At 40.8% G+C, this 20,331-nt stretch overlaps 1 protein-coding gene across 1 annotated transcript in view; it reads right to left on the reverse strand.

Annotated features, from left to right (window-relative positions):
- MBD2 (methyl-CpG binding domain protein 2) overlaps positions 1–19,936 on the reverse strand; it is a 56,361-nt gene extending 36,425 nt beyond the window's left edge. The window contains exons 1-2 of the mRNA XM_065406252.1: positions 19,808–19,936; positions 2,427–2,586 (exon numbers count right to left, since the gene is read on the reverse strand). Coding sequence (XP_065262324.1) covers positions 2,427–2,586; positions 19,808–19,920 — 273 coding nt within the window. The 5' untranslated portion in view covers positions 19,921–19,936. The remainder of the gene's footprint in view (positions 1–2,426; positions 2,587–19,807) is intronic.
- Positions 19,937–20,331: the final 395 nt, after the last annotated feature.

Consider the following 20,331-nt stretch of genomic DNA (forward strand, 5'->3'; position numbering starts at 1 on the left):
TTAGAAAGTAGTCTAATACACTTTTCTTTCAAAATAAAGCCAACCACCAATTTGAAAGGGTCGTGGAAGGCATTTTTATAGCATAACAGTAACAGCAAACAACTGTGTTTATTAGTTCTTATTCAAAACTACTCTGAATCTCCTATTCCGTTCTCTCTTCGGGAGCCTCTCAAACCAGCAAAATAGTTTTAAATAGTTAAAATGTCCAAATTAAAGGCATTACAAATTATTTGAAAAGATTACTGTAAGATTGAAGCAAAACTCCTCCTTCCCCCCTACCCCCGACAAAGCCCATCAATCAAAAGGGTTTTATTGTTAATTCTGAAAGTTCAGTAAGTGCACTGATATCTAATCAGGATGCCTTGCAGTTTGTGTAGAAGATCGGATGACAGATTGTAAGTGACCCATAAATGCTAACAACACAAAGAAGAAGAAAACTTATTTGCAATACCTACATGCTGGTTTCAAGTTAAAGATATCATAAAACTTAACTAATATATTCAATTGATGGCAAAGGGGAAATTATTTTTTTTTTAAACAGGATTTTTCCATTACCATCTGTATATAAGAACATAGAACATAAGAGCGGCCATATTGGGTCAGACCAAAGGTCCATCTAGCCCAATATCCTGTCTTCCAACAGTGGCCAATGCCAGGTGCCCCAGTGGGAATGAACAGAACAGGCTATCATCAAGCGATCCATCCCGTCGCCCATTTCCAGCTTTTGGCAAACAGAGGCTAGGGACACCATCCCTGCCCATCCTGGCTAATAGCCATTGATGGCTATATATTTAGCTGCCTCAATATGGTTGAGAAAGACAGCTTAGCTGCAATTTTATACTTTGTCTTGCAAAAAAATGTTAAACAGAGGCAAATGATTTAGAAACCACTCATGGTAAACTGTTTGTACAAGACTAACAAGTAGTACAGTATGTGTGAATAAATGTATGCACAAATATGACCAGGTAAATCTGTTAGAGGTATTGTATAAGAATTCAGTTGCAAGGTTTACTAGAAGATGAACACCACATATCTCTCTGCTCTAACAACTGTGCGTTAGAACTCACAAATAGCAAATTTCAAGATTAAATTTAAAGTCCTTTTTACTGAAATAACTACTGAAGAAATAATCTAGTAGCCCACAAAGTACAGATTTTAAATAGCATAGGATCTTAACAAATGATATTTGCCTAAGAAACTGAACAAACAGTAGGGTAGATTCTGATCTCACTTACACTGCTGTAAACCCAGGATAGTTTCTGTGATTTCAAGAATATTACTCGCAATTTGCACTATTGTAAATATCAGAATGTGGCCCAGACTTTTATATATAAAATTCTGCAAAACTCACTGAATTAGTTTCCTGGTACTACTCCTCTATTACTTGCCCTTTCAAAAAAGTGCATGTCTGTGGGGTGGAGGTTTTTTTTTTTTTTTAAACGCATACATTAAATGTAAAAGATCAGCATGAACGGTGTGGTCCATGCCTTCTGTCATCTGCCATTAATTTAATCTTGTGAATCCATGTCCTGGAAACCAGATGCAGCTTATTATGCATTTTCATGCACTGTCTAAATATATAATTGCCAATTTAAATGAAAACATTGCAACTTGTTTTAAAAACCCAACAGACAACTTTTGGAAAGAATCCTTACAATATAAACATCCTTACTGCATCGGTCACTATGGTATCTAGGTGCCAGCAGCCATGGCTTTATTGGTCATTTTCCTAACATGCTGCATCTATTATCTTTGCCTGTCTGTGCTTTAGCCCCCCCGCCCCCCCTTTTTTTTCTCCTAACCACTATCCAGAAAATGAGTATATTTTCCTATTAATAAAAAAGCCTGATGCGGTCTCGTTTCATAGACCCCATCTTTAAAAAAATTGCTTCTTTTGGATGCATAATTTTAAAAGACACCAACATTTGTATAAATATTATGAAACTGCCTCAAAAGACAAGCTTCCTGGCACATATGAAAAAATATTAAACATTTTAGCTCAGAAGAGGAAGATGAACATAACAAGGACAAAAGCTGGACAAGTGAACAGGATCATCTCTTGACACAAACTAACTTAACAGGTCTAATTTAGAAATGTGCTTTAAGCCTTATCTGTCATCAGATGAACACCACTGAAATTTGTTTTCAATCACACACAGAGGCCAACTCTTGAATTATTGTTTAAATTTGATGTTCCAGGTTTAGCCTCACCTTGATTGTTCCTTGTAGTAGCAGAATATTGCCTCTATCCAAAAAAAAATCTACACCTCCATGACAACTAAAAAGATAAATATACACAGACACACACAACCCTGAGCAGCAGGCTGCTTTACGCAGAAAAATTGCTAAATGCTCTAGAGGAAAGGGCAATTTTAGGATTTGAAGTAGCATAGATACACTTAAACACAGTGTATTTACTAACAAACCTTATTTTGATTGAGAGAATCATTCCTTAGTCTCTGTTTGTTCTTCTGTAATTTACTGGGCATCATCTTTCCCGTTCTGAAGTCAAAACTGCTGAGATCAACAGTGTTTCCCAGGTATCTTGCCAACTGAGGCTTGCTTCTGAACTTCTTACCACTTGGACTAAAAAGAAGAAAACACTTTAGTATGTTTTGTTTTACGAAATGATACAGCTTTGACTTCTTAGAACAGGTTTCATACCTTTTTAAATCGATACTTTAAGAAGCCTCCATATCTTTATTCCATGCATCATGTTCATTATGGTGTATTTATGCATGTATTAGGCAATTGAGCTGAGGTATCATCGCTCACCTAAAATCCAGTCCCATCCTTTGCTCAGGGTTCTAACCTATGTTTAAGGCTGATGGACACAAGTATGCACTATCGGCTTGGAAGGTATCTTTAAATGGAAATTCAAACTAAATGATTGCTTCAGCTACTCTAGTTAAGTATAAAAAGCCCACAATGAGAGATTAGATTCTGTCCAACTGCAGGAAGTCACTTGCTCTGTACAAGATGTAGGGCAGTAGACTAGGCTCCCATTAATGCACCAACCATCTCAAATCTCCAATGCCATTAGACTGATACACATGTATAAAAATAGGATATAATACAGCATGGCGCCATATACATAATTCACTCACTAATGCTGGTATCAGAGGGTGGAGAAAAAACTGAGCAGTAAGCAAGTAAGCAGCAAGATAAATGTTGTATGATATGAAGCGAATAGTTACAGCTTTGGACCAGCATGTACCATATCAAATGAAATGATGCTGTTTGTAGCAATATTTTGTCTGAGGCTTTATTTAGAATTGTTCCATTTGCCCCATTTGGCTGATGAATTATCAACACTACCCTATTCCCACCTGCTCTTTTGAGCACCATCTGCAAACATTTGGTTTACCATCATCCTAAAACAATGTTATTTCTATCAATCTGCATGCTACAGAACTTTCTTTTTCCCCTACCTACAGCCCTTAACTTTCAATAAGGTGCATACAGATGGACTCCTGCACCCATGCAGCTCTCCACCATCTTAAATGGAGCTCCAATGGGCACAAGATTTTGCCCAAATGCACCTCTTTTCAAGACCACGGGCCAAGCCATTATTCACTGAAAGAAAGTCAACTTAGAAAAAATTAGTCTGCCTTAATAAGACTTAGAAGTGTGGCAGAAACAAGGTATTAAGAGACTATAAACAAACTCCTGGTCTATGACACAGTAACTTGTGACTTCCTCACAGCATAGCTGTGAAACATGGATAAAATATTCTTACTACATCAAAGCAATAATCAAGTGTCATATGTGGTGCCAATATAGCATTCTTATTGAACAATGATACAGTGAAAAACAAGAGACACCAGGATACTGAAATGCACAAATTAAATTAACTGAGAACATGGTGATATTTTCAGACAGACTGCTTTGCACTGGAAACTAACAAAAGCAAAGCACTTCAGAAGTTGCCTAAAGCGGTTTGTTCTTTCAAAATCATGTTTGACAAGATATTCAGCACTGTAGAATATGTACTGCAAAGGAATAGCTAAATAAGACAAATATAGGAAAACGGGTATTATCTGAAATAATACAGCCTTATGGAGAGCCAGAATTAACAGAAAGGACGAGTGGAAGCACTGCTCAATAGGGAAAAAAGACATTACAATGTGAAGCCAATCATGAATGTGGGTGCAGGAAAAAATGAGGACATCTTCTAGCTTTGGTAAACTACCAGCAACATAGACAAAAAATCCAAGCTAACGTGAACGGAAAACAAAATAAACTTCCTACATTTTTAGTTCTAGGGCTGGCTGTCATTGCTCTAAGTTCAATCAGTGGGAAAAAATACTACATCAAAGATCAGACACAAAAGCAAGTTGCTTATATGGCAACAAACTTCCACATTAAAGATGTAAACTATTTGACACTTTGACCATGTGTTTACCCTCAACACTCACGTGAGCAAATTTCTGTGTACAAAGGTTTGCCAAATTTCCTGTTTTCTGACTAAACCAGGGGTCGGCAACTTTTCAGAAGTGATGTGCCGAGTCTTCATTTATTCACTCTGATTTAAGGTTTCGCATGCCAGTAATATATTTTAACATTTTTAGAAGGTTTCTTTCTATAAGTCTATAATATATAACTAAACTATTGTATGTAAAGTAAATAAGGTTTTTAAAATGTTTAAGAAACTTTATTTAAAATTAAATTAAAATGCAGAGCCCCCCGGACCGGTGGCCAGGACCCGCAGTGTGAGTGCCACTGAAAATCAGCTCGTGTGCCGCCTTCGGCACGCGTGCCATAGGTTGCCTACCCCGGACTAAACGAAGAGCGGTGAATTTGCTGGATAAGTCATTTTGTTGTGAATTGCTCTCCCAGCTTTATTCACAAACATGAAAGTGACACTCAGAAGAGAAAAACTAACAACAACCCTGCAATCAAAGTCTATATTCTCTGTTCCAAAACCATGCTTTTAATAATTAATAGCTTTATAGATTCTTAGTGCATGTGTATATAGACATTTTAACCAATGTTATTAAAGTTGGGGATGAACAAATGGATTCAGTGAGTAGCTATCAACCTTACAAAAGAATCCGGATAACCTATATGCGCTTTGCAAAAAATTAGGTGAAACACTTATTTTTTCCATTTTTTCTGTGTCACCTTTATTCTCTTGTACAGATAGCTGGGGATTTTTTGCCAGAACATTTTTTCCAATGGAAAATTCTTAATCTTCAAAACCAAAACATTTTGTGCAAACGTATTAATTTCAATGAAACTTTCATCAGAAAGGTTTCTCAATTTCAGGATGATATTTCTGGTCAAAACCAGAAACGCACAGCCACTGACCCCAGAAGCCAATAATCTAGTGGTTTAGGCACGCACCTAACCCTAACCCAGGTTCTAAACCAGGCAGAGAGTGACTTGACCCTGGGTCTTGTGACCCAGGGACCTCTTGGTGCAAACTGGCAGAGGGCACCGGGGCTGCATAGGGTTTTACAGGGACCAGATATATGCATAATAATTCACCAACAGGTCTCTAGCAAGAGCCAGTAGCCCACTGTCACCATAATCACTGCAAAATGAATATATTGATAATATATAAGGAGTTATGTATCTATACTGAAGGTTCTTAAGGTCTTGGAGATAAGGCAGGTCAACAGGAGACATGTTCCTTTCAGGCAGAAGGTAACAGATGTTAATCTCCCTGTCTGGTCATGTGTGTCTCACAATGTAGTCCTATTTGCAAAATGAGCCACAGGCAAAAGAAAAGTTTGTGAAATCTATAAAAGAGGAAATTCACAGGATGAAACAAACTAGTTTGTTTGGCCTGTTTATGACTAAAGACAAAGGATTGTTTGGGTATGTCTGGGGATGCATGGAAACACACACAGGATCCTTCACCTAGGAGGCAAGATGACAGTGTACTTGTCTTATGAAAGGAGGATCAGAGCCAAACCCGACTGTAAAATCCTGCAAGGATGAGCATTACTTCACAGGACATTCAGAGTATCTAGTTAATTAAGTTTAGCTTTTAGAATGTATGTTAGGATATTATTTCATGTGTAACCATTTGTTTCCAATACTTCTACTTGCTAGTAATTGAATCTCTATGCTTTGTTAAATAACCTTATACTTGATTTCAATAAAAACATATTGAAGTGCTGTGTGTTAAGTGGAGAAGTGATCTGAGGTGGAGGTAAGGTGGGATGTACTGTTTCTCTGGAAGCAACAGATCTGTGAATACTGGGAGTGTCCAGCAGAACGGGGCTGGACACTCCAAGGGAGACAGCAGGCTTGAGAGGCCTAGAGCAAAGTTCTTGTGTTGCCTGTGGAGTTGAGGAGCTGACCCCCAGCAAGTACAGATAATGTTTCCTCATGCTGAGGGCAGGTGGTAGCAAGGTGCCTCACAGCCCTGGCTACCCCGGGAAGCGTCACAGGTATCCCATGTGATAGGTGAGTGCCCTAATCACTGGGCTATATGCTATACTGGCGGGAGGTCTCTCTCTCAACCACCAAGTTTCAAAATCTCAAACATTTTCAAGAAATGGGAGCAGCAACACATGAGCCAGCAAACAGAGCTGGAAACAGGGGAGTCTGATTGGGAATTTGGGGGTGGGGATGTGCGTATGTGTGTTTTCTTTTTTCTCCTTGACAGGCGCTTAGGAGGAAAGGCTAGGACAGCTACAGAGGCAGCAGTGGTAGTAACCCAAGGAATGGAAGAGTCAGTGAAGATGACTGGATGTGGAAGCTACAGTGCACATTATCCTGGAGTCGGTATCTGAAATGTGCTTCGTTTGTATGAAGTGCTGCCTGAAGAGCTGATGGAAGAAAAGCTCCGAGGTTTGGAGACACAGGTAGAAACCATGGTTGAGTTTCAAAAGGGATTTAAGCAGATGGAGGGAAGGCAAGAAGAGGCTGAAGAGAAAACTCAAGACTCACAGATGCAAGCTGGACTGGAGAACTGTGAGAATAGATTGCTGGATGAGGTAAGTGGCCAGAGGAAGCATGCGACTTCGAGAACCAGGCAGAGAAAAAGACTGGCTAGTGAAGGAGAAATAGAACTCAGAAACAGGTTTGCTGAGATGGAAAATGAAGATGGGGCAGAGCAGGCAGTAATAGAAGACGGGAGTTCAAGGAAGAAGAAGAGAAGAATGGCTAGTCTTACAAGAAGAGGGAAAGAATAAATGGAGACACCCAGAGTTTAGAGCCCCAAGAGGATCGAGGATGACTCTCAGAAGATTGCAAGTGAGAACAAAAGACAAGAGGACTTACAACCAGGAAAAAAAAAAACAGTAGAGGGAAGGCCGGAGAATCACACCCACACCAACACCAGGAAGAGGCAGGTCTGTGAGACTGGGGACTCCCTACTCAGAAAAATGGAGAGGCCCGTCTCCAGAGTTGATCCACAGAACAGAAGGGCGTACTGTCTGCCGAGAGCTAAGATAAGGGATGTGGACCTGAAGCTGAAGAAGATCCTAATAGGAGCAGGAAAGAATCCACCGATTGTCCTTCATGTGGGAACAAATGATACAGTTAGATTTTTGCTGGAACGCACCATGGGGGACTATTTGAGGCTGAGGAAGACACTTAAAGAAATAGAGGCTTTAAGTTTCTATTTCATAAGCAGGATCTAATACTCCATATCCCTACAGAACCTTCAAGTGTTATTCTTTCTACAAACATACCACTAAAAGGAGAGATGAAGATGTGTTCTGAGGATAAGTCCAACACACAAAAGCCAGAAGAGTTAGTCCCCATCCCCCCCAAAATATAAAATCTGACTAGAAATCGTAAGCAACATAACTTCCCAAGCTCACTTCCCTCTTTCTGAATCAGATGAGGAACTTTGCCTCTTCCTTTTACCAACAGGGCTGAGATTTTCAAAAGGAGTCTAAAGAAATGTGAAACTCAATGGGAGTAACGTGCCTGGCTCCCTTAGGCTGGGATTTTCAAATGAGCCTATTATCAAATATTGATCAGTACCTGAAGGGTGTGCAGCGGAGGCATACAAAATCTATTCTCCAGACACCTAATAAAAAAGCTCTGGAGTGTGAAGTCCAGTAAAGTGCATAACAAGCTGTTTTGCTGTACCCATTCATTGAAAGAAAGGTGTTAAGGGAAACTATCAACCTAACCTACACCAGTGGTTCTCAAACAGGGGTCCAGGGCCCACAAGCAGGTTTCAGGGTGTCCGCCAAAATAAGCCAGAGAGCAGGGCCAGCATTAGACTCACTTAGGACTGGGGCTGAAGCCAAAGCCTGAGCCCCACTGCCCTGGGCTGAAGCTGAAGCCCGAGCAACTTAGCTTTGTGGGGGCCCCCTTGGCATGGGACCCCAGGCGATTGCCCTGCTTGCTACCCGCAATGCCAGCCCTGGCTTTTAATCTACTGGATATGCAGAAAAAAAAGCTGTTGTTGTGGCACAGGTGGACCATGGAGTTTTTACAGCATGTTGGGGGGGGGGGGGGGCGCTAAGAAAGAAAAAGCTTGAGAATCCCCTAACCTGGACAACTTTAAGAAGTTAGATTGGTCCCAGGTAATACAGCTCTTGTAGCAATTTCTATGCTTTTACATTCACATTTCAGAGTTTCTGTTTTCTGCTGCTGTCAGAAAGACCTATACACACAGGATAAACCGATTCTGATATTGATCTTTGGTAATTACCCAGCCCCATTAACATAGCAACCAAAGGTCCCACCCTTTTTAAATGTATTATCCCCATTTTACAGATGGAGAATTGAAAGAGATTTTTTTAAAGATACTTAGGCATTGCAACACCTAACTAACTTAGGAGCCTAAGAGCTTGTCTACATGGGGACAAAGCCCCCAGCAGTGTGGACACTCTTACTGCCCACAAAATGTGCCTGTGTGTGCATAAGCTTAATGCACTTTAGAGATCTATCAAGCTAAACTGCCTGAGCGCATTCCTAGAAGTGAGCCAGGGTATAAATTTAGCAACTGCACATTAACTCCCTGTGACACTCTATACTTCGGGGGAGCGCCCTGTAACCCCCATATTCCTAATCTATATACAACTGTGATATTGCATATAAAGCATGCCCTTTGAGGTATCGGGGAAAGATTATGATCCCCATTTGGCCTTTTCTCCTCCCCCCACCTACACTGCAAGCAACAAGGACACTCAGAAGACTGAAGACTGCAACAGAGGAGACTGGCTCAGGTTTCAAGGGTGAAACCTGTGTACTATGAACTGTAACATCAAGTGGGGTGAGTAAACTGCTTGACCTAAATATCGCCTAGTGGCTTACAGGTTTAGGATTTAGATTGTGTGCTTATTTTATTTGGTAACTATCACTTATTATCACTTAAAATCTACCTTTTTTAATCAATAAATTTGTTTTATTGTTTATCTTTACTAGTGACTTTGGCTGAAGTGCTTAGTAAATCTGCTCAGGTTTACAAAGGCTGGTATATATCCACTTTCCATTGATGAAGTGGTGAACCAATTAATAAACTTGCATGGCTCAAGAAAGGGTCTTGAGCCATGCAAGATGTTACAGTATATTCCTGAGGTACAAGGCTGAGAGCTGGGGGGATTTGGCTGGTGGCTTTCTCTGTGTGATTCATGAGTGGCTCTGGGAGCATTCATGCAATCTAGTTGGGTATGGGGCTCCATATGTGGTTGTGCTGAGTGATAACAGCACCTAGAGGGGTTTGTTGCTAGCAAAGCATTGTGAGAGACAGCCCAAGATGGAGAGTTAAGGGGCACACCAGTCCCAGGCTACACCTCGGGAATCCTGTTACACTCCCCATGTGGACACTCTAACTGCACACTAAAAATGCCCTCAGGCACTTCCAAAGAGCTAATGTGCACAAACACTCTTAGTGTGCAGTAAGCGTGTCCGCACAGGGAGATAGTATGGAGTACCTAGTGCACTTTAAATTCAAACCCTACCTCACTGTGCAGTAACTTCCCCATGTAGAGAACCCCTCAGCCTCATTTTAAAAAGGCTCCTAAGTACCTGAGTCTCTTTTGAAAATGACACATAGGCTCCTAAAGTCAGCTAGGCATAGCAATGCAGAGCACAGCAATGCCTACATATGTTTAAAAATCTGGGCCTAAGTGATAGGAAGTCAGCAGCAAAGCAGTGAATTGAATCTGTATCTCCCAAGTCCCAGGCTAGCACTCTAACCACTGGACCAGCCTGCCTCTCACTTGCACCTTTTTCATATGAGTGTAAATACACTGTCTTCAGTGGAGTTGTTCCCAGTTTACAGCAGCATATGGTGAAAAGTACAACAATATAATAAAAGTTTTATGGAGATCCCATGGTTGTTCAGATGGCTCAAAGGCCATTGGAAAGTTCCTTGTTTGAAATATATGCTAGTAATGTGTTGTTGAGAAATTATTTAAAAATTGATTGAAAAGATAGCTTTCCAAGGTTTCCCAATACCACATGCCTTTGCTAATTCATATTATGAAAAGCCTACCATTGTCGCTATAAGTAGTGGAAAGTGATTATTTTTAATGGCTATCCCACAGTAGTTTGTGACACCAGGAATCTACATTTCAAAAACATTTACACTTTTTGAAACATAAGTGAGATAATTAGCACATATGTCCCACTCTTCAGAGCAGCAAAGAATGTATGTGGTATTGGGCATATGTAAACAGTCTCACAGTTAATGGAACATTGAATTATCAGAAGATTCCTTAGAACTTTTAGATATGCTCAGGACATAAAGACTCAAAATGAGACATACTAGGTTCACAATGGTTGTATAGATCTCCATATGTGGGAAAGTTAAACATAGCTTCCTAAAATAGTTAAAGAGAACTTACACAGCTAGGAAGAGAACTAATACAATTTGCCTTTATGCACACATCATAAACATTCTATGATTTTACAGTGACTTCATTCATGCAACCAGAAGTCATAATGCATGACTTATATTAGGATACTGGGGCAGGGAGGAAGCATTAGTATTTTATTAAATTAAAGTGTGTACCAAAAACAGAGAATTTGGATTTCCAAGATTAAATTAAATTATACAGAAACATGAAGCCCAATGTATGCAAAATACCAAATTCAAGTTTATACAAGATACAGAAAAAACATCAAATAAACTATTCAACTAATGTGCACCAACAAACAAACAAAAAAGAGTTCTCCAATATTCAGAAGCGTACTTTTACTAAAAAAGCAAATTAAGGAAACAATGTTTATATCTTAAGAAGAAAAAAGGCATAACTGAAGTCAGTGTTCAATAAAGTTTTTATATACTGAATAAACATTGCATTTGCATTTGCTGCATTACTATTTAAATAAAAACTTCATTATCTCAGGTTTGATATATACATTAACACTTGAAGTGTTCTAAATTTATTCGACATTGGTGAGGCCTCATCTGGAGTACTGTGTCCAGTTTTGGGCCCCACACTACAAGAAGGATGTGGAAAAATTGGAAAGAGTCCAGCGGAGGGCAACAAAAATGATTAGGGGTCTGGAGTGCATGACTTATGAGGAGAGGCTGAGGGAACTGGGATTGTTTAGTCTCCAGAAGAGAAGAATGAGGGGGGATTTGATAGCAGCCTACAACTACCTGAAGGGGGGTTCCAAAGAGGATGGAACTCGGCTGTTCTCAATGGTGGCAGATGACAGAACAAGGAGCAATGGTCTCAAGTTGCAGTGGGGGAGGTCTAGGTTGGATATTAGGAAACACTATTTCACTAGGAGGGTGGTGAAGCACTGGAATGCGTTACCTAGGGAGGTGGTGGAGTCTCCTTCCTTGGAGGTTTTTAAGGCCCGGCTTGACAAAGCCCTGGCTGGGATGATTTAGTTGGGAATTGGTCCTGCTTTGAGCAGGGGGTTGGACTAGATGACCTCCTGAGGTCCCTTCCAATCCTGATATTCTATGATTCTATGATTCTAGAGAGTTTTAGAACAGATATGAAGAATGAGATGGTAGTGGTGGCTTGATAAAATGGAAAAAGGAAGTCATTCAGTGAATTGGGAACAGTGTGGAAAAGAGATAGACAGGAGCAGAGGAAAAGTTCACAGGTGATGGAAGCTGGCACTTTTAGCCAAACAGATGGGGTAGGAGACAAATTACATATATTTAGCCCCCAATTCTACAATTTGTTCCATGCAGGTGGACCTCTGCACCTCTGTGGAGCCCCAGTGACTCGAATAGGGTTCCCTGAGAATATAGGGGTCAGTACCATTTGCAGGACTGGGGACTTAGCTAATAGTAAACGAACTAAGAGTAATTACACAAGTAAGTCTATTAAAGAGATATGCAAAGCTGTTGAACTATCTATTGTTTGGAAGAGCACAGAATCATGCTAATCCAAATGTTGTTGGAACACCTAAATATTTGCTTTAGTATCAAACCACAAAACAAACATCCAGAAGTAATGTCAAAGCAACGTCCATCTGCCTATGTACCAAAATAGTGTCAAAGCAATGGTGCCTATACTGGTCCAGCTTTTGTAGTTGCACTTAGGGCTTGTCTACACTAGCACTTTACAGCACTGCAACTTTCTCGCTCAGGGGTGTGAAAAAAAACACACCCCTGACCACTGCAAATTTCAGTGCTGTAAAGTGCCAGTGTAGCCATGCCCCCAGCGCTGGTAGCCATGCCCCTCATGGAAGTGGGTGTTTTAGAGCGCCAGCGCTATGCTGCGACTACACAAACCACGTTCGCTTTGACGTTGCCAGTGAAGACGTGCCCTTAAAAAGCCTATTGGAATCTATTAAAGAGGTTGTTAATCTCAAAGTGCTACTTTCAAAACAATAGCAGGGTAAGTAAAGCCACTACTTGATCTTGATTTGTTTGCTACTTTTCAATTTTAGTGGACAACAAACAGTTCAGTTTTTAAAGTAACTTCTTAATATGTAGAAATATGTAAGGCCCTTTCTACACTAGGATGGTTTTGCTGTCTAAATATTTTGGGAAAATCCTCCTAGCGTGGATTCAGTGCCTCAAACCACTATAAAGTTTACCATATAAGCACAGTTATACAGATAAAACTGCATCCATATTAGGGTTCATATAGCTATACTGGGTTTAAAAATAAAAACAAAGTCATATCCCAAACCGACACAGCAATATATAGTGTAGATGAGTGCAGAGTCATTTTTATTGCTGTGTTTGGATTTCAGATGAGGCACATAAGCAAAACATACGTACATGCATGCACGCGTACACACACACACACTCTGGGGAGCCACATGTCCAACAACGATGAAATTCCCCCATAATTTCACTTTCAACAAGCTTTTATTTAAAAAAGAAAGAAAGATCTCCTACCACAAATTTGTAGAATCAAAGGAAGTCTACGATTATCTGTTACAAAGCTATTCAAGAAAAGACCTGTTTCTTTTTAGGTACTGATGTAATTATCCACCCCATCCACCACCCAACATGATATAAACTTACAATCTAGTTTATGGTATTGGCAGTATAACCACAAACTGAATTCATGTATTCTTTTAACTGTCAAATGCCATTTGCACTTTTTAGCACTGTAGAGTGAATAAACATGTCTAATGAATGAGAGGCGGTTACTTTGTTTCAATAGAGCAGGACAATCTTTTGCTTTATTTCAAATATTTCTTATTTTTAAATCAAATCTCAAACATTTAATAACTAATATATTTATCCATGGATATGTGCATACTAAAACATATACATATTACAGATAGCAACCTGAAATATGGATTTAAAAATTTAAAGTGTGGGTTTACTCTGAAAATGGCATCTCAGGTTTCCAAAATTTCTCTCTGATGCTATGTTTCTTGTCATAATGATTTCTGTATCAAAGAGGCTCAGTTTACCAACAGATTTTTTTTCTCCCTAAACATCAGCCTATAACCTTAATTTCATCTACAAAAGAGCTGCATTTTTTATTCCAATTTATCATCACTATTAAAGTCTCTGCAGGCCAAACTAGGCCCTCAGTGACACCTATGCACGGCCATTATCATCAAATTATGCCATGAGTGATACCTGTGCAAACCCATTTCTTTCAGTGGTTTGCACAAACATGTCTACTTTCATTTTCAATGAGTTAATTCTGCTGATGATACACGAGAGACTAGAATGCAGCTCACATTTCCACAGTTGTTCTGGCTCTGTTTTGCTAAAAGGAGGAAAAAACAGTACAAAACTTATTTTTGTCATTAAAAAAAGATCTGGCTTTGAATGCACAAAGGGAACAGATCTATCGAATAAAAAGGAGCCATTGTTAAAAGACACTTTTCAGTATCTAATCAAACATTAATCTTATTTGGCTACAGCCAAATCCTGAAAGTTTGTTATCTTTTATACAATAGTTAATTTAGATTTAAAAGATCAGATTAAATACAACTGTAAAAGGCATGATAAAAATCACTTCATACCCAATTGCCATCATTAGCAATGTGTATTCATTCATTCCTTTAAGAAGAGGTGACAATCAGAGTCCAGATACCACAGGGGAGAACAGAGGGTCTGAACACCAAAGAATAAGTAGTTGAATCAACTGCTGTATACAATATTACTATACCCTAAAATAAGTGTATTGAGTAGGTATATAAAAACTGGTGACATGCTGCTCACAAATATCACTGTGTGATGTACATAGAGATAATGTGTGAAGAGTTATGAATGTGTGCTGGAAATATGTTCCTAAAATATGTTTTGGGGGCGGACTTGATAAACAAGCCTTCCTTAGACAAAAGAATGTGGATTTACCTGTCTGAGTCTAGCTTTGCAAACTGGAGACAAGGGAAGTACATTTGCATCTAAGTTAACAAAGTATTCAGGCCAATCAAGAAAGCGAATTGACCAGACGGATGAAAAGGGGGTTTGGCTCCTGCACCCTGAAAAACAAGCACCAGGGGAGATGAACTTTGTCGGGGTTTATTTTTCAAAGAATACATTTCAAAGGTTTTCTGAATTATAAGAGGAAGGAAAGGGAACTCCTTAGTTATCTATCATGTAGGGAACAAAAGGGGACAGCACCCTCTGATTCTGTGAAAATAGGATCCTCTGACCTGGAGTGCTAGAGTTGCTGGTAACCTGATGTAAATGAGAAAACTGCTTACACAAAAATGGTAACTTAATTTTAGTAAGTTTTAGTCACTAGAAAGCGTGTTTTGTTTGGTTGGAACCATACCTGTCTCTTTTTCTCTTGCTTAGCATCACTTAAATCTCTGTCCTGTATTAATAAAGTTATTTTTAGTTTTACTATTAGCCATGTCACTGATATTATATTGACGTATAGAGTAAGTTCTCAGCTAACCTAGCAGGCGGGTGTGTACACTGTCTCTTTAAGCGGGACAGGACACTACAGAGAGAGGTCTCTGGGGAACTCAGGCACTGGGGTTGACCGATGGTTACCAGCAAGACAAAGTTAAGATTGGCAGAGTCTTGAGGATTTTGCTGGTGAAGCAGTCAAGACTGGTGTGGAATGGAGCTGATGCAGTCTAATTTCCAGCAAAGCTCACTCTCTCTAAGGCAGAGGGGTAACGCAGCAGCTAGTTCTGAGCTGCCCTGAGGAAAGCATCACTGAAGAACCCTAGAGTCATAGGCTGTTTAAATGTATTTGGCCCATGCTGATTTACCTTACTGGATTTTCTTTTACTTTAAATATGGTATTACTGACATTTGCCTCACAGCTGAAACTGAATGGAATTAGACAAAGTTACATTTCCTAGACAAATGCTGCACAATGTGCTAAACACTACTACACACTTTTTATATATTTTGCGTGAGTAGTCCTCTTGACTTCCACAGGAATACAGTTAAGAATGTGTGTAATGTAAGTGCGAGTGCTATACATCCCACTGTAACCATCTGCAAGATCAGAGCCGAGGATATGGAATCTACTGTGCATGACCTGTATTCTCATTACTATTTCCCTTTACTTTTCTAATCAATGTCTTCTGTATCCACAGATTAAAACAAAAACAACAATGTATTCATATACAAAGCAGCACTAAGTGAAGGCAGGCCACTTATTTTTCTTATTCCAAAAAAAAAAAAAAAATCCTGTTTCCCCCCCCATATTTTTAATATAATTATACTTTAGCACTTCATTAGTGCCATCCATCTGATTATTATAAAGCACTTTACAAATATTAGCTATCCAAACATCCCTATATGATTGGTACTATTAGAGTACCAATCATATAGGGATGTTTGGATAGCTAATATGGGGGAAACTGAGGTACAGAGACATTAAATGATTTATTGAAGGTCATATAGCAAGTGATTGAATACAAACTATTCCTCCTGACATAAATAACTGCTCAATTTTTAATGCCCTGACATGTATAATGAAATCACCAAATTGCAAGCCACGAGTTGCCTGGCAAATTTTTAATTTCAATTTTGTGGTGGTTTGGCAGAAGATCTGCATCAGTGCTGACGATGCTGGAGCGAGTCCTAAAATTTGAACCATTTACTCCTAATTCTTTCCCAGATAAAAAAGGCAGACTTTTTAGGTTAAAAACCAGATTATAATCCTCTTCATCTTTAATATATATTTTTTAAAACCCAGAGTTTCTTATTATGGCTTCCAGCATAAGCAAAAAACTTTTTCTTATTGAGATATGGACCACAGTGCACAACTAATGAAAATTAAAACTACATTTTCATCTGGTACAGTATTTCTTAAGCAGTATTTCCACCCCACCCATATTTTAAATAAGTAGTTGGATTATAGAAGTTATAAATTAAGTCAGTAGGACTAACTGGCATCAATCTACAAGAAGGGCAGACACTGTCCCACACAAAAGTGCTCGAGGGGTCTACACTGTATTATCAGCTTGTTCACATGACCAACAAATTACCAAATCATGTTATGTGAATTTGATATTAAAAGTCTGTAATGCAATACTGAACCAAAGTGGATTTCAAGATGTATATCATATTGATTACAACATATTGCAATCCTGTAAGAGTTCTGCTTAGCCACCAACATTTACTTAGTTGGTTATGCTACTGAAATTGCTTTTAAAACTTTTTCCTGTTTTTTCTTGCCTTTAGAAAAAACAAACAAGCCCCCAGTTCTGCAGTGAGCTCACCACAGAGCCACAATGAGGTCACACATAGCTCACTGCAGAATCAGGGTGAAAAACTGGTAGTATGGGCCCAGATGCACATAGGTATTTAGGCTCCTAACTTCCACTGAAATCAATGGATACCTTTGCAGAGCTTGGCCATAATGCTTATTTCAATTAAACTGTTTTGTCCTCCCCCTATTTTAACCAGGGACCTAAAATACAGAAAATTGAGCATATTAAGATCCCCAGAGTTCTGGCAAGATAGAAACAGTTACATAGGAGTAAACCGTTTAAGTAGTGTTTTTCCAAATGGTTGTTTGAGGATATATCTGTAATCACTTAGTTGTTCTGAATCAAATGCCCCTATTAAAATAATACTGTCCAGAATAAATGTTCATCTTAAGCAAAATCTGGCATTTAAATCTGCAAACAGTGACTTTACATGTAAAGTGCATCTCCAGGCCCACAATCAACAAGGACCGACTTAGAAAATAAGAATCACATTGTGGGCCTCAAGTTTAAGCTTTCAGATTGGCTTCACAATAAGGTGGTACTATAGCAAGGAAAAGCTGATCGTGATGCCAGACGCTATCCAATCATCTGCCACCATATTAGCGTACGGTTAGTAGCTCAAATCAGACAAAGACAGTAATACAAGAACAATGGCAAATGAAACTCCTTTATAAAGAGGTTTCCAATAAGATTTTTTTAAAATGCTAATGGAAATCAATGCTCCCCCTTCCACATGTATAGATGCTTCTTTTGTTTAGTGGCAACACATGATGGGTCAAATGATCCTATGTGCAATGCTAATAAAAACTGGCTTCTAAATAAATTGACAAATAAACTGCCCCCAGTAGGACAGTGAAAAGGCTAAGCCCTTAGCCCTTTGCTGGGCTAAGAGAAGAGAGTCAGCCCTGCCCCAAAACACTACTTTAAAGTTAGGGAGAGGCCTTCAGGTTTGACTCATTAGAGACAGCCATAAATAGAAGCGCTCTGGGTAAGAGGTTGGCCATAACAGAAGGGAGTTTCTTTTAACAGAGCAGTGTGGACTTGTGACTGACTGTATGTTCTACACGCCAAAGCACCAAGACTTATAGTTTGTTTCCTTTCTCTTTTGAGAAAAGAACTAAGTTGTTTTTCAGTGCCTCTAATGAGGCACCTACAAAGAATTAGAGTACAATGAAAGAGTAGGGTTTTTGTATTATTGTTGCAATTGTAACAGTAGTATCAAATATAGTTACAGAAATTGTCCATCCAACACCCATGTTTTCACATACTCAATTTACAACAGTGTTTCAATTTGCTTGTCTAAAAGTGAACTCTTCAAGGAGTTCAGCAACTTTAGAATCGAGAGTAAAACCAAGTAAACTGATAAACATTTTGCTAAAACGAAAAAAACTCACTTGTGAACAGTATTTAATCTAAGTTTAAAAATACTGGTTTTAAAATAAGAGATCCAAGTTTATGACAGCTGTGCCAAGAGAAACATGTGAGCATTCCATTTAATTTCATTTTCCCAAAAGGAAAAAAACAAGAGCAATTCAGCTTGCACCATTTACAAGCAACACCTATTGCTCAGGGCTCATTTAGCTTCAAAGATGTTATAAGTGTTTTAGAACCTGATTCTGCAATAAGCTGTTGGAGACAAACCATGACTGACTTTAATGGGATGTTGCATGAGCAAACGGGCTCTTCCATATGGAAGTCAATGGGGGTGCTGCAACTAGTCCATCCACAAGGAGTGCACTGCAGGACTGCAACCGTAAACTGCAGCTGATAGCTGCACTTGCAGTACAAGCTCTACAAGCCCTTGCTTCAGAATTCAAATTTACAATACTCCTGCTTCAGAAACAAAGCCTGATGATTTCTCTAGTTAAATATCTGCACTGTTAACAGCCTGTGCATGCCCGCCACACCTGTAGTATAAAGTCTGAATTTGCAAATGCACATACACAGAATTCAGATAAGAATATATACATAAGAGGGTGGAGTGTAAAATGATATGTCCCAAGTTGGCACTAATTCAGGCCTGATCAATCCAAGCTCTTCCGATGACCAACAGGAAGAAGTTGTAGTTGAGGGGAAGACAGGTGCTGTGACTTAAGCAAGAAGTGCTTTCTGCAGGCCAAAACAGGCAGGAGGACAACCTGTCAACTTTCCCCAAACCAATTATCTGCAGATCAAAGACATGGCTGCCTGAACGTGACTTCTTGAATATATGTTTTTTAACAAGTCACTGGCTTTCAGTTCTTCCCAATGACGTGTGAGAATGTGAGAGTGTCCTATTCCGTGGATGTGTACATGTCAGGGGGGAGAGGAAATGGGGACAGTATGTCGGAGGGAGGGCAAGTGCAAGTCTGAGTGGTGGTGTTCTGGCCCTGTTTGGGGGGTGGGGAGGGAAGGGGGCCGCATAGGGGGTCCTGGACCCGGAAGTGGCAGAGGGGGTCTGTCTGACAGACAGACCCTGGCCCCAGTGGGAGCACTGCCTGGTAGGATTAGTGCTGAAGCCCATACTGGGAGTTGCATCGCCTCCGTGGGGGGATGTGGCTGGGGGCACGACGCCCGAGTCAGCTGCATGGCGCGGAGAGCCCGTGGGAATGGAGAGGGGGGAGGAGGAGCGTGCCGCCCCGGTGGCGGGGAGGACCTGTCCGGGGAAGGAGGAAGGATGTGCCGGGAGGGGTGCCCCGGTGGCGGGCAGCGGGGAGGGGTGCCCCGGTGGCGGGCAGCGAGGAGGGGAGCCCGGTCCCGGGAGGGGTGGGGGGAAGAAGAGGGGGCCTGTCCCGGCAGGCCTGTCGGGAGGGGGCGGCGGGTGTCGCCCGGGCGGTACCTGAAGTAGTAGACATCGCTCTTGCCGGCGCTGAGGCCCGACTTGCGGATCACCTCCTCCTTCTTCCAGCCGGGGGGCAGCGCAGGGCAGTCCATCCTTCCCCGTCTCTCCATGCACCGGGCCCGGGGCCCGACGCGGCAGCGGGACGGGGCCTCGCCGCAGCGGCGCTATGGTGCCCGGACACGGCCGGGGCCGGGACCCCCTAGCGATGGCGACCGCCGCGCTCTCCTCGCAATCTGGAGCCCGAGCTGCGCGCGCAGCTGCCTACTCGCCGGGCAGCCGCTTCCGTAACTGAGCCTTGGAACCCGGTGTCATCGGCTCCCGAACGGGGTCATAGAGCGCGTTCTAGGGGGGCCAGAGCGGCCAAGCCGTAGACCACGGAGTCGGCTGCAGAGAGGCCAGAGCAACCATTGAGAGGCCCTGCACAGCTGCCCACGGCAAATGGACCATAGAGAGGAGCCAGGAAAGCTAGTGTCTCAGGAGTTGTAGGCAGTGCTGGAACTAGGGGTGCCGCTGCACCCCCG

Source organism: Emys orbicularis, chromosome 6 (genome assembly GCF_028017835.1).
Source record: "Emys orbicularis isolate rEmyOrb1 chromosome 6, rEmyOrb1.hap1, whole genome shotgun sequence".
In the NCBI taxonomy this organism is placed as follows: domain Eukaryota; kingdom Metazoa; phylum Chordata; order Testudines; family Emydidae; genus Emys; species Emys orbicularis.